The sequence below is a fragment of the Mus pahari genome, chromosome 2 (assembly GCF_900095145.1).
Source record: "Mus pahari chromosome 2, PAHARI_EIJ_v1.1, whole genome shotgun sequence".
Lineage (NCBI taxonomy): Eukaryota > Metazoa > Chordata > Mammalia > Rodentia > Muridae > Mus > Mus pahari.
The window spans coordinates 37,659,207-37,677,435 of record NC_034591.1 but is presented as its reverse complement, the minus strand read 5'-3'; the positions used below and the strand labels follow the sequence as shown (position 1 = coordinate 37,677,435).

The 18,229-nt window shown below is 42.4% G+C and overlaps 1 protein-coding gene across 1 annotated transcript in view; it reads right to left on the bottom strand.

Moving 5' to 3' along the window:
- Positions 1 to 1,173: 1,173 nt before the first annotated feature.
- Tes (testin LIM domain protein) overlaps positions 1,174 to 18,229 on the bottom strand; it is a 39,826-nt gene continuing 22,770 nt past the window's right edge. Inside the window, exons 3-7 of the mRNA XM_021190406.1 lie at positions 9,318 to 9,570; positions 8,147 to 8,476; positions 6,115 to 6,330; positions 5,656 to 5,814; positions 1,174 to 1,457 (exon numbers count right to left, since the gene is read on the bottom strand). Coding sequence (XP_021046065.1) covers positions 1,269 to 1,457; positions 5,656 to 5,814; positions 6,115 to 6,330; positions 8,147 to 8,476; positions 9,318 to 9,570 — 1,147 coding nt within the window. The 3' untranslated portion in view covers positions 1,174 to 1,268. The remainder of the gene's footprint in view (positions 1,458 to 5,655; positions 5,815 to 6,114; positions 6,331 to 8,146; positions 8,477 to 9,317; positions 9,571 to 18,229) is intronic.

The following is an 18,229-nucleotide window of genomic DNA, read 5'->3' as shown; positions in this document are numbered from 1 at the left end:
TTTAAAGTTTAACTAAAAGAATAACAGACTCCTGCATGACTTAAGAATTATCAAAAAGTCCTGGTTTCAATCTTTATGAAACCCACTCTTTATCTGCAATGACAAATGCAACCTGTCTGCCCTAGCTGCCTTTCCTTTTGTCCGGGAATATTTTTACTCTTGGAGACAGTGCCCCCTGCTGTACATGATACTCAATTGCAGAAGGATTTTTCCACTCACAAAAAGGACATAGGCAATTATTAAAGCGAAAGAGACTTTATTTTCAATAACATAAGTCATTCCATTTAATATTTATAGTGCATAGTTATGTATGAAAGCATACAAGGGAAAACATTAAAAACACCCAAGGATGGGAGTGCACAGGAAAAGAAAACAGTCTTTGTGTCTACACAAGCTCAGAGGTAGCATAAGAGAGTACCCATCTGGTAACACTGTAAATCATGCAAAATTGAGTCAAGGCATGGCAGAAAGGTGATATTAATTAGCACAAGTTATAATTCCCTGGTTACAAAACCTATACATATTCTTTGGGTTTCAAAAAAAATCCAACTAAATGAATGGCCTACTTTTATGTTCTGGACAAAAAATAATAATCTCTAAGAGCAAAGTGCACATATTGTTCCAGCCACATACATATAAAATAGTCAAGGCCGCAGATGGAGGTCACTAGATGCAAAAGAGAACATGGGGAAAGATGCAGTGAGAGAGGTCCCCTGCCTCACCAGGGGATGCAAAGGCTTAGGCATAGGAACGCCCATTATGGACCACGCTGTCTACCAGAAGGAATTCACCGAACTGATGCCAGATCAAACAGATCAATGAGCCAAGCTATGTGCACAGCGTCATGTCAGGCAACATGTAATTTCCTTTACATTTCCCATGTGAAATACACATAGAAGTTAAAATGGTCATCTCTCCCAGGACACTAATTTTAAGTGATTTCATATCTATCACTTTATATAAATTTGGCACTAGGGGTATGCAGTTACAAGGATTGATTAAATTCAAGCTTCCAATTCAAAGATTTAATTAATGTATAAAAATAAAAGCTACAATTCTTTACTTTTTTTTTTAATCATGTGCTTAAAGCAGTCATTTAAAATGAAGACAGACAAAATTCATAAGGTTAAAAAGAAAAAATATTGGACAAAATATTCTGGTTTGTTATGTAGGGTTTGTTTTTCCTTTTATTTTTGTCAAACTGCAGTTTATCATGAAATCAGGCCACTGTGGACAGCTATGGCTCCATACAGCTTGGTACACTCCTCTTAGGACATCATCCTCTTACACTCCACAGAACAGAAAACCATCCCTTCTACAGGCATGAACTTCTGCCCGATAAGACACTTGCTGCAGCAGGAGCACAGGAAGCACTCTGTGGACNCNTGCCAGCTGAAGTTGTTGTATGTTACTCGCTGCACCTCCGGGTCGATGGCATTGTGGCATCCTTGACACACCTGCTCAGGAATAAAAGCAAAGAGAAGAGGGTTAGAGACTGGACATGCCAGCCGCACCTGCACCTGAGGGCAGGCTGAACCCCAGTCTGTAGAGAGTAAGTTTTAAAAGCCTATAAAAGATATACAGGTGACAGTGACATCTTTGTGAAACATTGTAGCCAGCAGGGACCTATATACTGAGTGTGTTGAGAAATAGGTAGCTGTACAGGTGGACTTCACGAACATGTCCCTGAGGTGTTGTAAATAGGAAGTTCTGGTGGCAAATTCCAAAGCACTGCATTTTTTTTCCAATCAAATTGTAGTAGGTTTCACCAAAATAATTAGCAGGAAGTCTATAAGATTATTTTCCCTCACTCATTAAGGAATTGAAGTGGTAACATCCTATCTATGACACGGACACGTCACGCTTACGACACTGATGCATGTGATTATTAATGCCCACTAAGCTAAAATCCTGCTCAAAGTAAGGATTCGATGAAAAATACAAACAGTATTTGAGGAAGAATGACGAGTTCATGCCATAGATATGACTCGCAGTTAATTAGCGTCCTCTCTGTCCTAAGTTTAGTCATTGTTTATCTCTGATCTCTGCCATGAACTTCCCTTCCCTGTAGCACTCTTTGTCTTGGAAAAGGTATTAGGCTGGACCCCAGCTCCTCATACTTCTCCCCGTGCCTCCCACATGCTGCGATGCTGGGTGATTTGAGTAGCCCTGGGGATCAAATCCAGGGCATCACACATACTAGGCAAGTACTGTACTAACAGAGGTATATTCCTAGCCCACCATTCAATATCCTGTGTACGTTATACTCCAACATACAAGTGAGGTAAACATACGCATAATGCTCTTCTTAACTGAACATACACATAAAGAGAACAAGACACAAGTGTTTATGTTATAGCAGAAAACTACCTCCCTCGTGGAAAGCCCCAAAGCACTAGAGTCATTTGCATTGCTTATATGTGATCCGAATAAAAATGTGAAACATCTAAACGCGTTGTTTTACAAGAACTGAGGGCATACCATACGGCACTGATCAACCGTAAGCACCACTTGTCTCTTGGTTGGGAGTTACTGCAATGAGTATGGCCACCGCTGGGGCATCGAGCTGATCCATATCACACAGCCCCTCCAGACCAGAGGTATACTTTTTGTATACTTTACAGCTACATAGCTTCTTACTACAGAGACTCTATCTACATGTCAAACGACGACTACCTCTTGGCTGGGAAACGGACATACTTTCTTTGCATGCTGCAGATAGGAGTCCTGAATGCAGATTATATCCAATGTTAAAGCTGGACGTCCCCCCTGAATCTACAGCTGCACCATGCAAAACAGTTGCTTTTGTGTGGAATTTCTATAATGTAATGGCTCATGTAGAATGTTCTGGTTTTCTGTGCTTCACGTTAGTCTTTTAACACTTTAAAATTGTGTGACAGAGGAGCCATTTTGCACGGAATATTTTATTTCCTTATGATTTACTTCCTTTTTTTCTCTTTCTGTTCGGTCACATTAATTGTGGATCGTTTCATTAAGACATAGCTTTTTCATTTTCGGTATACAAAGGAAGACAAAACTATTCAATTATATGTGAAGTTAAGGGGATTCTTTAGATCAAAGAGCATCAAATGGATATACAAATGGCATGCTGAATTTTAGGGTATATGGTTCCATACAGCTTAGCTTCACGAATGCAGTTTGATCACCATTCACCTTAGAATCTTAGATAACATTCCAGGTAATACCAGCAGATCCTTGCTTACCCAGAAAGCTCAAAGCTGTATATGCATGGAGAGCCTGCATGGGGACTATACCCTTCACCACAGTGTGCCTGGCGTGCATTTCCCATGACGTAATCCTCACGCAGTTCAAAGAGCTATGTCCTTCCATCCCACCTAATGATGTATTGCTATGGGTTCTCTGGCTGGAGAACCCTGGAAGCCTTGCAGATGTGAATCCTGGGTGGCCAGTGAAGTGTGGTGAGCACACGGAGACGAACCAGCTATCTTCCCGTCTCACTCCTCCTTCTGGGTAAGTTTTACCTCAGAGATGCCCTGTTTACACTGAGGACATTGCTTCAGGTCTAAAAATGTTTTCTCTTCCACTTCTTTTTTAACTATCAAAATCTCTGCACAGATTAACACAGTGAGTCAAATAATCTCCAAAGATGTGCAGCCCACTGTTCCTGCCCGGGTGAGATAAAGACACCTCGTTTTAATATTACGCAAAGCCAATGATTTACTTTACTGATTAAAATGATTTAAATGATTAGGTTTTCTTTTTCAAAACTGTTTCTTTTAAAAACAGATTTACTTCTGTCCACTGAGTTGACACCACAATATGGCGAGAAGGTTATAAACACTGGATAAAGCAGTTTCAATAGCTTATACCTTAACTAAAGAAATATTTATGGGAACCTGGGATGTTGTTTTATGTTGGGAGGAGAGAAAAAACATCCTGGTCCTCATGGATTTATATTTCGTTCTTAAAAAATAAGATCAGACATGCTACAAAAACTGAGCACTAAGATAGCCTTCTTCTATAGAGAAAGTTAACAACATTTGGGGTTATATAATATTACTACATAGAGCTATTTACTATCATGTTCCTGAGAGGAGGAAAGTGTAAAGTGAACCACAAACAAATGAGAAATAAGAGAAAAACAAGTGAGTTGTTCAAGCATTTCCCAAGCGTAGATCCTGAAGATAAAGAGAAAGGCAGCTGCTACATACACACACACACAGGCTCACATGCACACACACACACACACACACACACACACACACACACACACACAGGCTCACATGCACACACACACACACACACANGCACACACACACACACACACACACACACACAGGCTCACATGCACACACAATCACACAAACACACACAACCAGGAGAGGCTAGTCAGGGAGAACAAGATGGAGTTGAGGGACTCGGCAAAGGCTTTGTGAAAAGTGAGTCTGGAGTGACAGCACATGGGTCCTTCTACAAAACAAGGCCTAGATGACAGTGAGCAAAAGGTAAATAAGGCAAGAGCTAAACCCAGAAGGTAACACACCTCGGAGATGTGCCATCTGAGTTAGGTAGCTGCAGCGAGTGACAGGCAAGTCAGCAAAGGCTTAGGATCATGACCGAATTTTGGGAGGCACCTCTGCCAAAGCCATGGAAGGTGGCTTTTAAAAGCAAGATGACTGCTGGAGCAGGTTTGTGTGGACAGTAACAAAAGTCACGGACAGCATCTAAGCTTGCTTTTTCGTCGAAGCACTGGACTTTTAGAACTACACATAGGTACTTCCTTTCCCTCCCCTGGGAGTTTCCCCTATGTAATAGCTTAGAGGGACTTTAATAAAGAGTAGGTGCCTATCCTGCTGCTATTGCTGGCTTATAAGCCGACTATATATGGTCATCTTTTCGTTACCATCTCTTGGCCAGCTTGCAGCAGCAGCAGCTCTGTGTAACACAATGGATGCCATAAAAACATGCTCCCACATTAAGCACCTGAATGTCCTCCACAATAACCTAAATACGCAGGCCAGTTTCTGCTGTACTAGATCAGTTCCACAAACGTGTAGGAAACAGTCGCTGAATAATCTCTAGGCAGCAAGTCAAGGTCCTGGTGGGTGGATTAGTAACCTGTACTGAAAGCATTTCTTTTTAGATTTATTTATTTTAGTATCTATGTGTATGGGTGTTTTGCCTGCATATATGTCCATGTAACATGTGTGTACCTGATGCCTGAAGAGGCCAAAGGATCCAGTAGGACTGGAGGTTGGGATGATTCTGAGTTGCCATGTGGGTGCTTAGCATAGAACCCAGTTCCTCCGCAAGTGCAATAAGCTCTCTTAACTGCTGAGCCAACTGTAAGGCTCCCAGATACCATTTTAAATGGAATCTGTTCTGTGATCATAAGAATAAATCCATTCCTACTAAGAAACTTTTTTAAGTTAGGAAATTGTTACCAAGCATCATATATCATCTGTATGGCAAACGCACAGGTAGAATGAGCCATCTTAAAGTAATCAGAGCATGTATGGCTTTTGGACTGCCTAGATTTAAATAGCCTATGAAGGAAGCACATGCTTTCTTTGTCCAGGCTGGCTCTTGGCTTCCCACTCTTAGGTGATGTAAGGAGAGGCAGAGACGGAAGTCACTGCAGGGCCGAGGTCAGGGTGGCCCCGTGGTCCTTACCACAGCATGGTTCTTCACATAGCAGGGCTTGCACACAGGCTNGTCAGTGACCATCACGTAGATCTTCCCTGCCAGGATGTGGTCGCAGTCAAAGCAGCAGAAGTGCTTCAGATGCCAATTCTGGTTTTCTGCTTGGGTATATTCATTGCTGAATATCAGCTAGCAAGAGGAGAAAAACAAAACCCATCAGGGATTTTTTTTTTTTCTTCTCTTTACTCCACAGTGACAAACCAGGGGGGGGAGGGGGGCTTCAGATTTGAAAATGGTAACATTTTGGGTTTGTTATTAAAATCAATCTCTTGTTTCTGGTCATTTTTCATCGGATTAATCAGGGCACCCAGAATGAGAAATAGCCAAGTTGTTCACACGATCAGTACTTACGGGATGCTTGTTATCTCTGGCGGAGACCTGTGGGGCGCAAGGGAGGGGCTAGAAGCGGGGTGTCCCTGGAGAACAAACCTCATCGCAGCCAGCGCAGCGGGGCTTCTCGCTGTCACAGTAGTGTCTGCCACAGTACAGCTTCCCATTCTTCCAGAAGTAAATCAGGTCAACCAAGAGTTCACCACAGGTGCTGCAGATAAAACACGCCGGGTGCCAGAGCTTATCGTAGCCAGCCCTTTCAGCATAGATGGCTGGCTCTCCTTCATTCATGGTGTGTTTGCAGCAGTAACAGGACTAGGGGAAAGTCGTCAGACAACAGCTGTCAGAGCACTGGCGTCCTCAGTCCCCACATTGGGGGACACTGAGCAACTGTTTCTACAGACATGGCATAGCACTGTTTCCCAAATGGAAGTCGCTCGTTGGGAAAAGGTTCATAGTAGCTTTCACCTCAATTTTCAGGTCAGTTCACTCAAAAATGATTACCTAAGAGCTGTGAGGGAAAGTCTGGAGACTCACACCTCAGTAACTAATGTGCTAATTGCACCTAGGAGAAATACGTTATAGTCAGCTCAGGCCTGAAGCTCTTTCTGCATCATGAGTCTCCCTTACCTTCAAGTCACGCAACAGAACACTCTCTGAAGGAGAGTTTTAAATGTTCCTGTTTATGCTCATAAACAAAGGCTGCCTTCAGCCTTAACCATGCTGAATGCAGACACTCAGACTGCTCAGGGAGCGCTGAAGATAAGCGATGGGTGAACAGTCAGCTCTAAAGAGGTCATGTGTACCACTCAGAGGACATCATGGAAGAGAGGGCAGGAAGACTGTTAAGAATGGCAGATAGGGAGTGAAGAACTGTGAGCTGTGGTCTTCTGGACATGACTCCACCATTGTAGTCAGGATCCCGCAGCGCAAAAGACTGCACTGGGCCTACACAGACTGGGTCAGTCAACAGTCTGTCATGAACTGGGGAGGGCCTCACAGGGCCACGTCCCTCCCTGCTTAACTATTGGTTATTGACAGATTCTGGGGGAGGGGCAGTCGTTGCCTTCATCTGTGTGCTCACTGGTGAGCCCATTAAGTTCCAATGCTGAGCTCCAATCTCTTGGCCAGTCTTGGTTAAACTAAGTAGATCACAATACAAAGCTACATGAACCTGAGAAAGGGACCTGGGGGTCGGGGCAGAGGGGTTAATGGGAATGAGGCTAAGATAAGAGAGTGATGGAGTAATCTGAACGTATTATATACATGTGTGAAATTGTAAAAGCTCATATTGAACCAAACCTGAAAAAAGTAAATCAGCTTTGTTAATGTAGAGAGGTTAATTAAACATTTAACAGAAATTGGCAGATGCATCCTTAGAATGAGAACAGCTACCACAATAAGGTGCAAAGTCTCAATGTATTCCTTGCTAAAGTGAGTCAATTAAGATGTTTACTGATGTCATCACTACTCAGATATTACACTGTGGTATTAGCCAATGATAGTCAATGTAGTTAAAATTAGAGAGGTATTAGATGCATTAAAAAAATAACCAATTAACACAAGGATTATGATTAGAAACAGATGCTGGGACCAGAGAAGAGGCTCAGCAATTAAGAGGACCTGGCAGCTCTTCCAGAGGACCTGTGTTTGATTCCCAGAATTCCTATGGTAGCTCAAAATTGTGTGTGTCTCCAGCCCTAGGGAACCCACCACCCTCTTCTGGCCTCTATGGGCACTGCATGCATAAGGTGCACAGACATGTATGCAAGCAAAAATAAAAATCCGTACACAGAAAATAACAAAGTGTTCAAAAAGCTTTTCAAATACACAGATGCCAGACTGGTGTGTTCTATTCAAGTGGGAAGCTAAAATTCTCATGCTGACTACTGTGAATACATAAAACTCAAAACTATTCTTTGGAACAATAAGAAAGTTTGGCTGCAGACAGATGCCCCAAATGTTCAAACACAGTAACTCTCTAAGGTAAATCAAACTGAATTTTTTTTCTCCTTACCTTAATCCTTTTAGAAATAGAGGAATGACTCCCCCACAAAACACCCACAAAACAAGTTCTAAGAAAGGAAAAGATCCAGGAAACACAAAGCAAGTCAACGCGGTGACTACTCACATATTGGATCTTCTTGGATTCTGCAGACTTGTCCTTGGGACCCACTGCTGCTGGGGCGTTTCTGTCTCCGGCAGGATGGTGCACCTTGTCACCCTGAGCATTCATCTCAGAGGGAAACTTCACGTCACCCACTCCCAGGGCCTCACTCTTGTATTTCTTCACAAACTGCTCCATCTCTTTCACCTCTTTGGGAGACAACTCATGGCACTTGGAAGGGTCCTGGTCATGTGCAGGGAGCTGTTTNGCCAGCTGCTTCTTCCGGTACTGTGCCCCCTCTGAACCTGCCACTGGCTGCTTCTCCTTAGGCAGCATCTGCATGTACTGCCTGGCCTGCAGGGCAGGAAGACCAGTGTTGAATGGGATTATTCTATCTTTTACAACACACACAAGAAACAAGTTTACTTAAGAAGAAGGGAGTTTCATCCTTTTGCTATAAACATCTAAAGATATTAACACATAACAAGACAGGTTTTAATGAGTATAATGTACACATTTTTTTTTTCTCCAGGAAATTAACTTCCTGCATCCAGTTTTAAAGAACCTTTAGATTACTGCAGTTTATGTGTGCTAAGTCAGCAGATGTGTGGCTATATGAAATAGTTTGGGTACATCATTATAAGCGTAGTGTGGATCAACGGCTTGTTCATCATATGCAAACATCACTTGCAAGATTTACTGAAATGCCATGACTGACTTTCCAGTGCTTTAGCTAGTCATAATAACGGAAAGAGCTTGATGCAAATCGCACTTTTTGCCTTTTATAGTAAAAGAAATATAATGTTGGAACTTTTTTTGTTCAGTTCTAAATACAGACAAGAAATTCATTATTTACCCTTTCTCATCGTAAAAAAAAAAAAATCTTAAGAGTCTACCAGAAAACCAGTTTTTTCCCTGGTTTTCACGTAATTACTAAAATTTTTAGAACATGCTCTAAAAGACAGGGTAAATTAGATAGTTAGAAAAAAGACTGTGGGGCAATGTAGTAAACTCATGGTTTAAAATGTAGTAATAGGTACCCAAAGTCAAAATAATGGGGACTCAAGAAAAAACAACAGATGTGTGGCAGCGGGTGACCATATCACAAACGGAGCTACCCTAAATAAACAATCTAGTAACATTAAACAAAAACAACAACGACAACAACTAAGAGGCTCATTCCTCCAGTACTTACCAGAGCCTGGTTCTGAACCGGGGGAGCCCACTCATAGGTAACTGTGTTGATGGAGACGTTCTTCTTGGCAGCCACTGGATTGGTCAAGATCATAACGTTGCGTTTGTACATGGGAATGCCATCTGACTTCAGCTTGGCGATCAGGGTGGTGTACTTAGTGTCTTCAAAGAGTCTCCCCACTTTCCGGTCCTCTTCAGTGCTCAGGAGGACGTCATGCTCTTCTTGGCCACACTTGCAGTTACGACATATTTTCCTATAATTTGGGGGAGCAGAAAATGACCAAGTACACGTAAACCAGTGATGCATATGCAGTCCTTCGTGGCTCCTAAAACATGTTAAAAGTGTATTACAGAGAACACACACAAAAAAACCAAGTTGTTTCTTTCATAGGAACGGGATGAGAATTTGTAAACTTAAGCAAGAGAGACACAGGCGAACACACCCTTACTTTATACGACTTTGAACAATTAGGTTATAGGTAAGAAGTACATGTCCAAAAGGCCCAGCCAGTGTGACTATATAACCCATGTGGTCTTTGTCCCGGACTCCTCAATCTCACACCTAAATAAATAAATAAATAAATACCACCTAAAGTCTCATAGCAGGAAATTTCATGTTTTATTCATCACCCGGTTCATTGTCCTTCCCCAAGTTATTCTTTTAAGTGAGTGGGACATTCATATACATTCCCCCATAAAACATCACAATCCTACATTTCGTCCTATAGCCTGTTTCAACTTCCTTCCCCATTCCAATTTCAATTTCCTTTCCTTTCCCATTTTCATATTTCCTTTCTTGGTTCCTTCCTTTTTTCCTTTCCCTTATTTTTCCAAACTCTTATTCACCAACTTTCATGTCTTCCGTTATGTATCAAAGAAAAACGGGCTGGTGTTAGTCTCGTGCCAACTAGGGCTACATATTGACATCCTGACTCCAAAATAAGACAAATAAATTGATGAGCCTCTCATGGTGTTTATTCGAGTTGAACAACACCACCCATTTCCACTAATCTCTCTAGCATCTGACATTCTCACATGCAAACTACACGTGTGCCCGTGTGTCAAGCAGCATGCTCCAGACCGGACCCAATGAAAAGCACCGGTCCAGCCTTTGATCTTCTAAAAATCCACTTCCTGGTAAGAAGATGACACAGATACACATGGACATTTTAATTGCATTTGTGTTAGGAATGTAAAATAGGACTACCATGACAGTAGAATTTTAACCTGGTAAGGAAAGGATTCCAAAAGAAAGTGAGTTTAGAGCTGAAAAGATATGTTAAACCTTACGTGTGGGGGTGTGCAAGTGAGTGTTTGTGGCTAAGGAAAGGCTCCTAAGGCTTGAGTAGAGAGAGTATTGCAGTGGCCCTAAATTTGGAAAGAGCTATTTGATAGGTCTCATACCAGAGAAGGCTGGTAGCAAGTGAGTGTGAAGTTAATGAAGCTGGAGAGCGAGGCAGGCATAAGACACCCACAGGCACATCACACGGAGTGTGACCTTCATTATAATAGCAATTATGAGGCACCGAATCATTGATAATTAGTAGCATGAACAGGCCTATTATTTCAGATATCACACAGCCTACCATGCAGAGACTGCATTTCAGATAAAACATATTTTGAAGGCTACATAGCATGAAATTGTGCGTATTGCCAAGAAGCGCTTGCTGGAAGGAACCTGATATGGCTGTTCCCTGAGAGGTTCTACCAGCACCTGACCAACACAGATGCAGAAGATGCTCGCAGCCAACCATTGGACTGAGCTCTTCCGGACCCCAACAGAAGAGCTAGGGGAAGGACTGAAGGAGCTGAAGGGGACTGCAATCCCATAGAAAGAACAATATCAACTAACTGGACCACCCAGAGCTCCCAGGGACCAAACCACCAACCAAAGAGTATACATGGAGGGACCCATGGCTCCAGATACATATGTAGCAGAGGATGACCTTATCTGACATCAATGGGAGGGGAGGCCCTTGGTCCTGTGGAGGTTTGATGTCCCAGCATAGGGGGATGCTAGAGTGGTGAGGTGGAAGTGGGTGAGTGGGTGAAGGAGCACCCTCATAGAGGCGAGGCAAGGGCGGGGGAGAAGACAGGATGGGGGGGTTGTGGAGGGATAACTGGGAAAGATGACATCATTTGAAATGTAAATGAATAAAATGATTAATAAACATAAAAAATAAGAAATGTGCATAGAGTTAGCTGTGTCGTGGTTTTTAGCAACAGCAGCACTGTGATTGCTTCATAATGTAACTTATAGATTACATAATGTAATGCCCTGGAAACAGGTCATTAGACAGTGGTGACAAAAAGATTTCAGATCTTATAGTGGAATCTAACAGACTTAGGCTTACTGATAGATTCTCAAAAACAAAACAAAACAACAACAACAAGGATTTGGGCAATAAAAAAGATGGTAAAAGGAACGTTTAATTTGTCAAGATTAAAAAAACCCCAAAGAGAAACAGATGTGAGGTAAGGGATGGGGAAGGTTGAGAGGCTGAATGTCTTCAACACTAAACAACTGTGAGATTCGGACTGCCTGCAGTGTGGGACAATGATATCAAGTAGACTGCAAGACAAAACAATCTAGTGTATTCTGGTAAAACATAGCAAAACAAACCAAACCCCTCCACTCTAGATATTCAGGGAGCTGTCCACAGCATGAATGGTGCCAACACCTTTGTCTCCCTGGGAAAGCACAGTAGGAAAGGCTGAGGAGGACACAGACTGGCAAAAGACCAAATTGCAAAAGATGACAGCCTCGAAGGAAGAGCTACAGGGGAACTCCGAGGCATTAAAGTTTTAAGCTTGGAAGGGAAATGCAGGGTGATGGAGCTGAGAAGTTCACAAAGCATCGTATAACTTCAGATTGCTCAGGAGGTCACTACAGATGCAGATTAGCGTGAGACACTGTTAAGTGTGTGGGCTAAATGATCACTAACAAAAGGACAAGAGTGTACATGCGCATACCAGAAAAGATGAGAGGACACTTACTATGGAGTATCAAGGCAGCCATGAAAAGGGGTCATAGAACTCTATACCACAGGAATAAAACTAATAGTATTAGGGGACGCTAATCATGTGAAAGGTTACTAAAAGCATTTCATATCTCTCAAGATCACAATAGGTTTTTGGATCTCATGATACAAATCGGGAGACTCCCAAAAAAGCCTCTCTGGGAAAAAAAATTAAACAACCATCTCCAGTCCACCCAACACTGGTCATATATTTACAGTTAGTATATTAATAAAATTTGAGACAAGAGACTAATCCTATCTTCAATTTTATTATATTGTTCAGTGTGTACTATTCTGAGCAGTGAGAAAAAAATCAATGAAATACAAGTGATAAGGATTCATCAGAAAGAAGAGAACAAGAGAGGCAGGAGAAAGCAGGAAGGGACGGAGGTAGGGGGCAGACACGGGGAATGAACGATCTCATCGCTTTTCTTGTACACCTGTTGGTCAGGAGACTTTATTTGGTAAAAATCTGTGGAGAACTAATGTATTTTATTATAGCTATAAAAGATCCTTTCTTGCATCTGGTTATCTCACACTCCCATCTAGTGGAAAGGATCACATCACCCTTCTACAGTGTGGTCTTTATTTGCCTGCAGTTACCCAAAACAATGGAATTATCTATAAAACCATCACATGGTAGTTAGATTAAGATTAAAACTATACCAGAAGGTATTCTGGAAAGGGAATGAAGTAGGGGAGCAACTCAGTTCTCAAAACAGGCAAGCAGATCTTTGTGAGGCTGTGGACTCTGGTGTGCGTTTGGATCTGGTGACCTACGTTTCATCAGTAAATATGTGTACCATCAAATAAGGAGCTTGAGGCTTTTTAATGAGCAATAAAAGACCAATGAAACTTGCTGGTGGGTAAACATGAGTTTTAGCAAAGTGTAGGTACATTTACTGTGAAGGTGCTAAGTAAGAAGGGGGCATCGATCAATGACATGAGACCCACCTCTATCGTTTTATTACATGGCTTGGTTATCCTTTGGAGGATTCAGTTTTGGATGAAGCCTCTTTTTCCTATCGACCTCTTTACCTACTTAGCCACACTTTTACCAGGAAAATCATCTCAAGTTAAACAGCATGCCAAACAGCTACTGTGAACAAAAAATAAATAAATAGATAGAAAGTGTCACATTATCCCCGGTGCTCAGTTTTCTAAGTAGAGAAAACACATGATCGGTTAATGAACAGTTTTAAACGAGGACCTGCTGTCTAGCTCTTCTGTATTCCCACTCCCACAGGGATAAATATGGGACTGAACACTTGGTGAAACATGACCCGGAAAGGGCAGGTTGTCCCCTTTCTCAGCCGGGCTGCCATCACTGCTGCAGCTGGCGGGAGCACATTCTCCCAGCTACCCCACCGCAGCTCTGTGCCTACAGAGGAGAACCTGGCACAGGCCACCACACCATCAAGTTACCTATAAAACCTGGGCAGGTGCCACTATCTGGACATCGTGTGTTAATCTATGTTATCTGAGTCAGAAATTGCTCTTAAATCATTTCTTATCAATGCTTCTTAGCCTTCATTATCCAGTACATGGGGGGAATAGCCAACTGAATTCAGAATTAAGCTTGGTTAAAATCATCCTTTTTTTTTTAAAAACTTTAAAAAGGAGAGAAGTAGATTTTGAAGGTCTAAGGTGGGCATGTGAGAGAAGAGGGACTCTTGTTTGAAATAAAAGGTTTTTTTTTTTTTATAATTTAGCACCAAGCAGACACACACACACACACACACACACACACACACACACACACACACAAATATAGAGAACAAATCCAGTCTCTAGCTCTAGACTGTGACAACTCAACAGTTCTTGAGTTCAATCCAAGGAAGAGAATGGAATTTCTGAAGTCTTTAACAGAAAAACACTGAAATTTACAGTTTCAAGCTGGAGGCAGTCAAAAAACTCCAATTCACCTTAGAGAGACATGATTTTTTTTTTGCAGCAAAGATACATTAAAAAAAATTTTTTTTTCCATTGCAAGTAGCAGGACCTGGAGAGCTCCCACATTGCCAGCTGTCCCAGTGATCTAAGAACAAGGCTGTGGCACTGCTACAAACCATAATTTAAAAGGCTGGAAGCTGCCCTTTTGTAACAGGGACATACATATATGGGCAGGAACATGGGCCTCTGTTACAGAATTCAACACAAAAGTTACTCCATGTACGGTCAGGAGTCTTCAGTTTTCTGCCAGGCTTAAATCAATTAGAAATTCTGCAGTACGTACACTGCGATCGAGTAATTTTGTCCTTTGTAGAATGTAACTGTTTTAACATACATAAGAAAAAATGATAATTTTGTTACTTATATGATGAATAACCTATGGTTGTAATGGTCTTACTACATATTCAGTATAAGAAAACGTTGGCTATAAATGCCTTAAAATCTTGAGACTGTGGAGACATTTCCTAAGTACCTACATCTGCATATTGCTTGAAGTGTGTCCCGTAGATAGTTCCTGGTAGATAGACAGCAGCTTCCTTAATCTCTAGTTTTCTTCTAGCCTTGGAGTCTCTAGCACACCGAACGGAAGCCCTCACAGATAAAGAACGCCATTGATCACAAGGATGTCTGTGCCACCAAAATCACACATCAGAGCAAACAGCCGGTGAAGCTCAGAGCTGCCTGGTTGTGAGTGAAAGTGTGTTCCCCTTTCAAACGCTGCAGGAAGAAGGACATTAGGAAGACTGTGCCAAGCTCTGGGTTCAAGTCCCGCTCTGTCTTCATACAGTACTTATTTCCTTTCCTAAGCCGGCTTCCTCACACAGAACAATGGGTGTGAGGAGAGTTAGGAAGAATCAGGAACATAAAGTGCTGTGATAAGCACAATCTAAGACCTACTCTAAGACTTTCAACTCTGATGTTATTGCCATAAATATGGTTTTTGTTTGATAAATGGGAGGAGGGGTGTCCAGGCAAACCTACTCTAATCACTGAAGCCCTTAAAAAGGAAGAAAAATAGACGTCAGAGAGATTGAAGACACAGAAAGGGTTCTAACTAGTGTTGACTTAAAGTTGGAAGGGTTCGTGTGTCAAGGTATGTGTGTGGCTTCCAAAGATGACAGCAACTTCATCCGAAAAGCATCAGGAACCAGAGATCTCTGCTGCCCAACAACAAAAATCAGATTCTACAAACACCAGGAAGGAGCAGTTAGGTAAAACACACATCAACACTGGGAGAGTGGCCTTTGGAGATGTCAGGAACAGAATCGGCCATGCTGTCCTTCCCCTTGCCCAGCTTGTAACATGTAAGAATGCAGGTTCAGGTAATGAATGTGTGGTCTTTTCGCCCACTGAGTTTGTTGTAAGTGGTTACCCAGACACAGAAACCCCACCACATGTGCAGCAGGCAGATGGAAGTGGTTCATAAACGGTACTTAATAGAAACCCATTGGCACAAACAAGTCATAACATTTTTCAAGTTTGGCTATTTGAATGAAATTTGCTGAGCGGAGCTGGGAGTTTCCCTTCAAACCTCTATAAGTGCAAAGATGTATTTTTAGTTTCCCAGGACCGTTGTGACAAGTTCTGAACCTCCATTCACCTCTCTGCATCCATACTCCTCTACCCACAGCAGCCTGGCTGGCTGTGTCATGTGGACTCTCTTGTCCTCGGCAATAAGGCAACGGAAGGCACTAGCCAGAGGCTTAAGGGTAAAGCAGAATGGGGTCTGAATACTCTGTATTCAGGGGAAATAATCTCTAACTTGGGAATATACGGAAGCACAAAAAGGGGGGCCATAGATCACAGTCTGTCCCCCACCACCACCACCACCAATTCACACGCTGAATTCCTATTGCCTAACGGAAATATAAAGTTAAAACTTCCAGGGGGTAACTAAGATTCAACCAGGCAATATGGAAAGGGCCTAATCTGATAGGACTGGAGGCCATAAATAATACATGGATGACCTCTTCCATAGGCACACATGCACTGGCAACGAGAGCGCATGCTGACAAAGTGACTGCCTACAACTCGGAAAACAGACCCACGACAGAACTTTATAGCTCTCATAGTGGCTGGGGAAATAGCACCTAGAGCTGACTAATAGGGTGAGCAGTTGTAGTGAGTGATCTAAGAATTTCTGTTTCTAAGTGCTGGGAGGCGGCAATCTGTCCAAGCACACACATATGTGGCAAGGCATTCTGAGGATTTGGGAGAATTAACATGGAACATGTAGTTGGGAGTAAATGATGCTCAGGAGAGTGAGAAAGGCTGGATAAACAGGCAGAGGCCAGACCGTGAGGTCTGCCAACAAAGGCTAAAAAAACGTCATGAAAGGAATAGGTCCAGGGTGCACCGAGGGTTCTTAGGCAATGGAGAAGTATACAACAGCACCCATCAAACCACTTCAAAACACCATTCTATGACTATGGGGATGGTGGGGACTGAGCCCTAAATGTCCAGTTTCACTGTGAAGATGGAGGTTATTAAGTGGTTGGGGACCCAACCCATGGCTCTGGTTTGCAGATGATATCTGTCTGCACTCAGGGACCACTGATCTCAAATTTGTTTCTATGACTATTGCAGAAGGAGGCTAGAGAGACAGTTCAGTGGTTAAGCGGTTAAGCGCAGTTGCTGCTCTTCCAAAGGACAAAGGTTCAGTTGCTAGCAATTGTCTGTGACCTCAGTTCCATGGGACACTACTCCCTCTTCTGAGGGCACCAGCGACACATGTGGTCTGCAAGCATATATGCAGACAATACACACATAAAATAAAAATGAATAAATAAATACTTTTAATGTGTTTTTTAAAAAGATTCACCAGGCGTGGTGGTACATGCCTTTAATCCCAGCACTTGGGAGGCAGAGGCAGGCGGATTTCTGAGTTCGAGGTCAGCCTGGTCTACAAAGTGAGTTCCAGGACAGCCAGGGCTATACAGGGAAACCCTGTCTTGAAAAACCAAAAAAAAAAAAAGTATTTATTGTTATATGCAAGTACACTGTAGTTGTCTTCAGACACCCCAGAGGAGGGCATCAGATCTCATTACGGATAGTGGTGAGCCATCACATGATTGCTGGGATTTGAATTCACAGCCTCCAGAAGAGCAGTTGGTGTTCTTAACCGCTGAGCCATCTCTCCAGCCTTAACGTGTCTTTAAAACTACTGAAAATTAGCTGTATTCAGAGGTCAAAGGCACCTGTCTCTGGTCTTCCAGTTATGGAAGTTGGAGAATGACAAGAAATTGTATTGGAGAAATGTGTTTGGACCCCCGCCAGCAGGATTACAACATTTCTAAAAAATATATGGAGAGACCACGCAAGCCCCAGCTAGGCTGGAGGCCAACCTCTAGTATTTATGACTCTTGGACCCTAAGACTATGGCCAGTTTATCAAAACGGCCTGTTTGATAAAACTAAGAAAGGGTTTTCATGCCATGGAGGTTGCCTTGACAACCTTTCAAACATTTGAGAATATCAGATGATAGCAGAACAATCTGCAGACCAACAAGTCACTCTAAACTAACCTGGCTTACAGAAAAAGCATCTCTCTTAGGAGTGAGCACTTAAAAAATCTCCTGAGCAGTTTGGGAAATTACATAGCTGAAAGGATTATTTTAAGCTTGAAAACACGATGCCCAGCAGGGGGCAGTGTAGCCCTCTGTAAAGTCATCTGGTAGACACAAAGGAAAGGTGGTGAAGGGAAGACATGAAATGGTCACCCTGGTATCTTTGGGCTCCTCATCCATGCATTCAATAAAGAGAATGTAAAATAAACATCTGTCCTTCTTCCCCAAACAATACAACATACGAACTTGTCACAGAATGCATGTATTAGACACTATAAAAAGTCTGAAAAAGAAGAAGAAGAAGAAGAAGAAGAAGAAGAAGAAGAAGAAGAAGAAGAAGAAGAAGAAGAAGAAGAAGAAGAAGAAGGAGAAGGA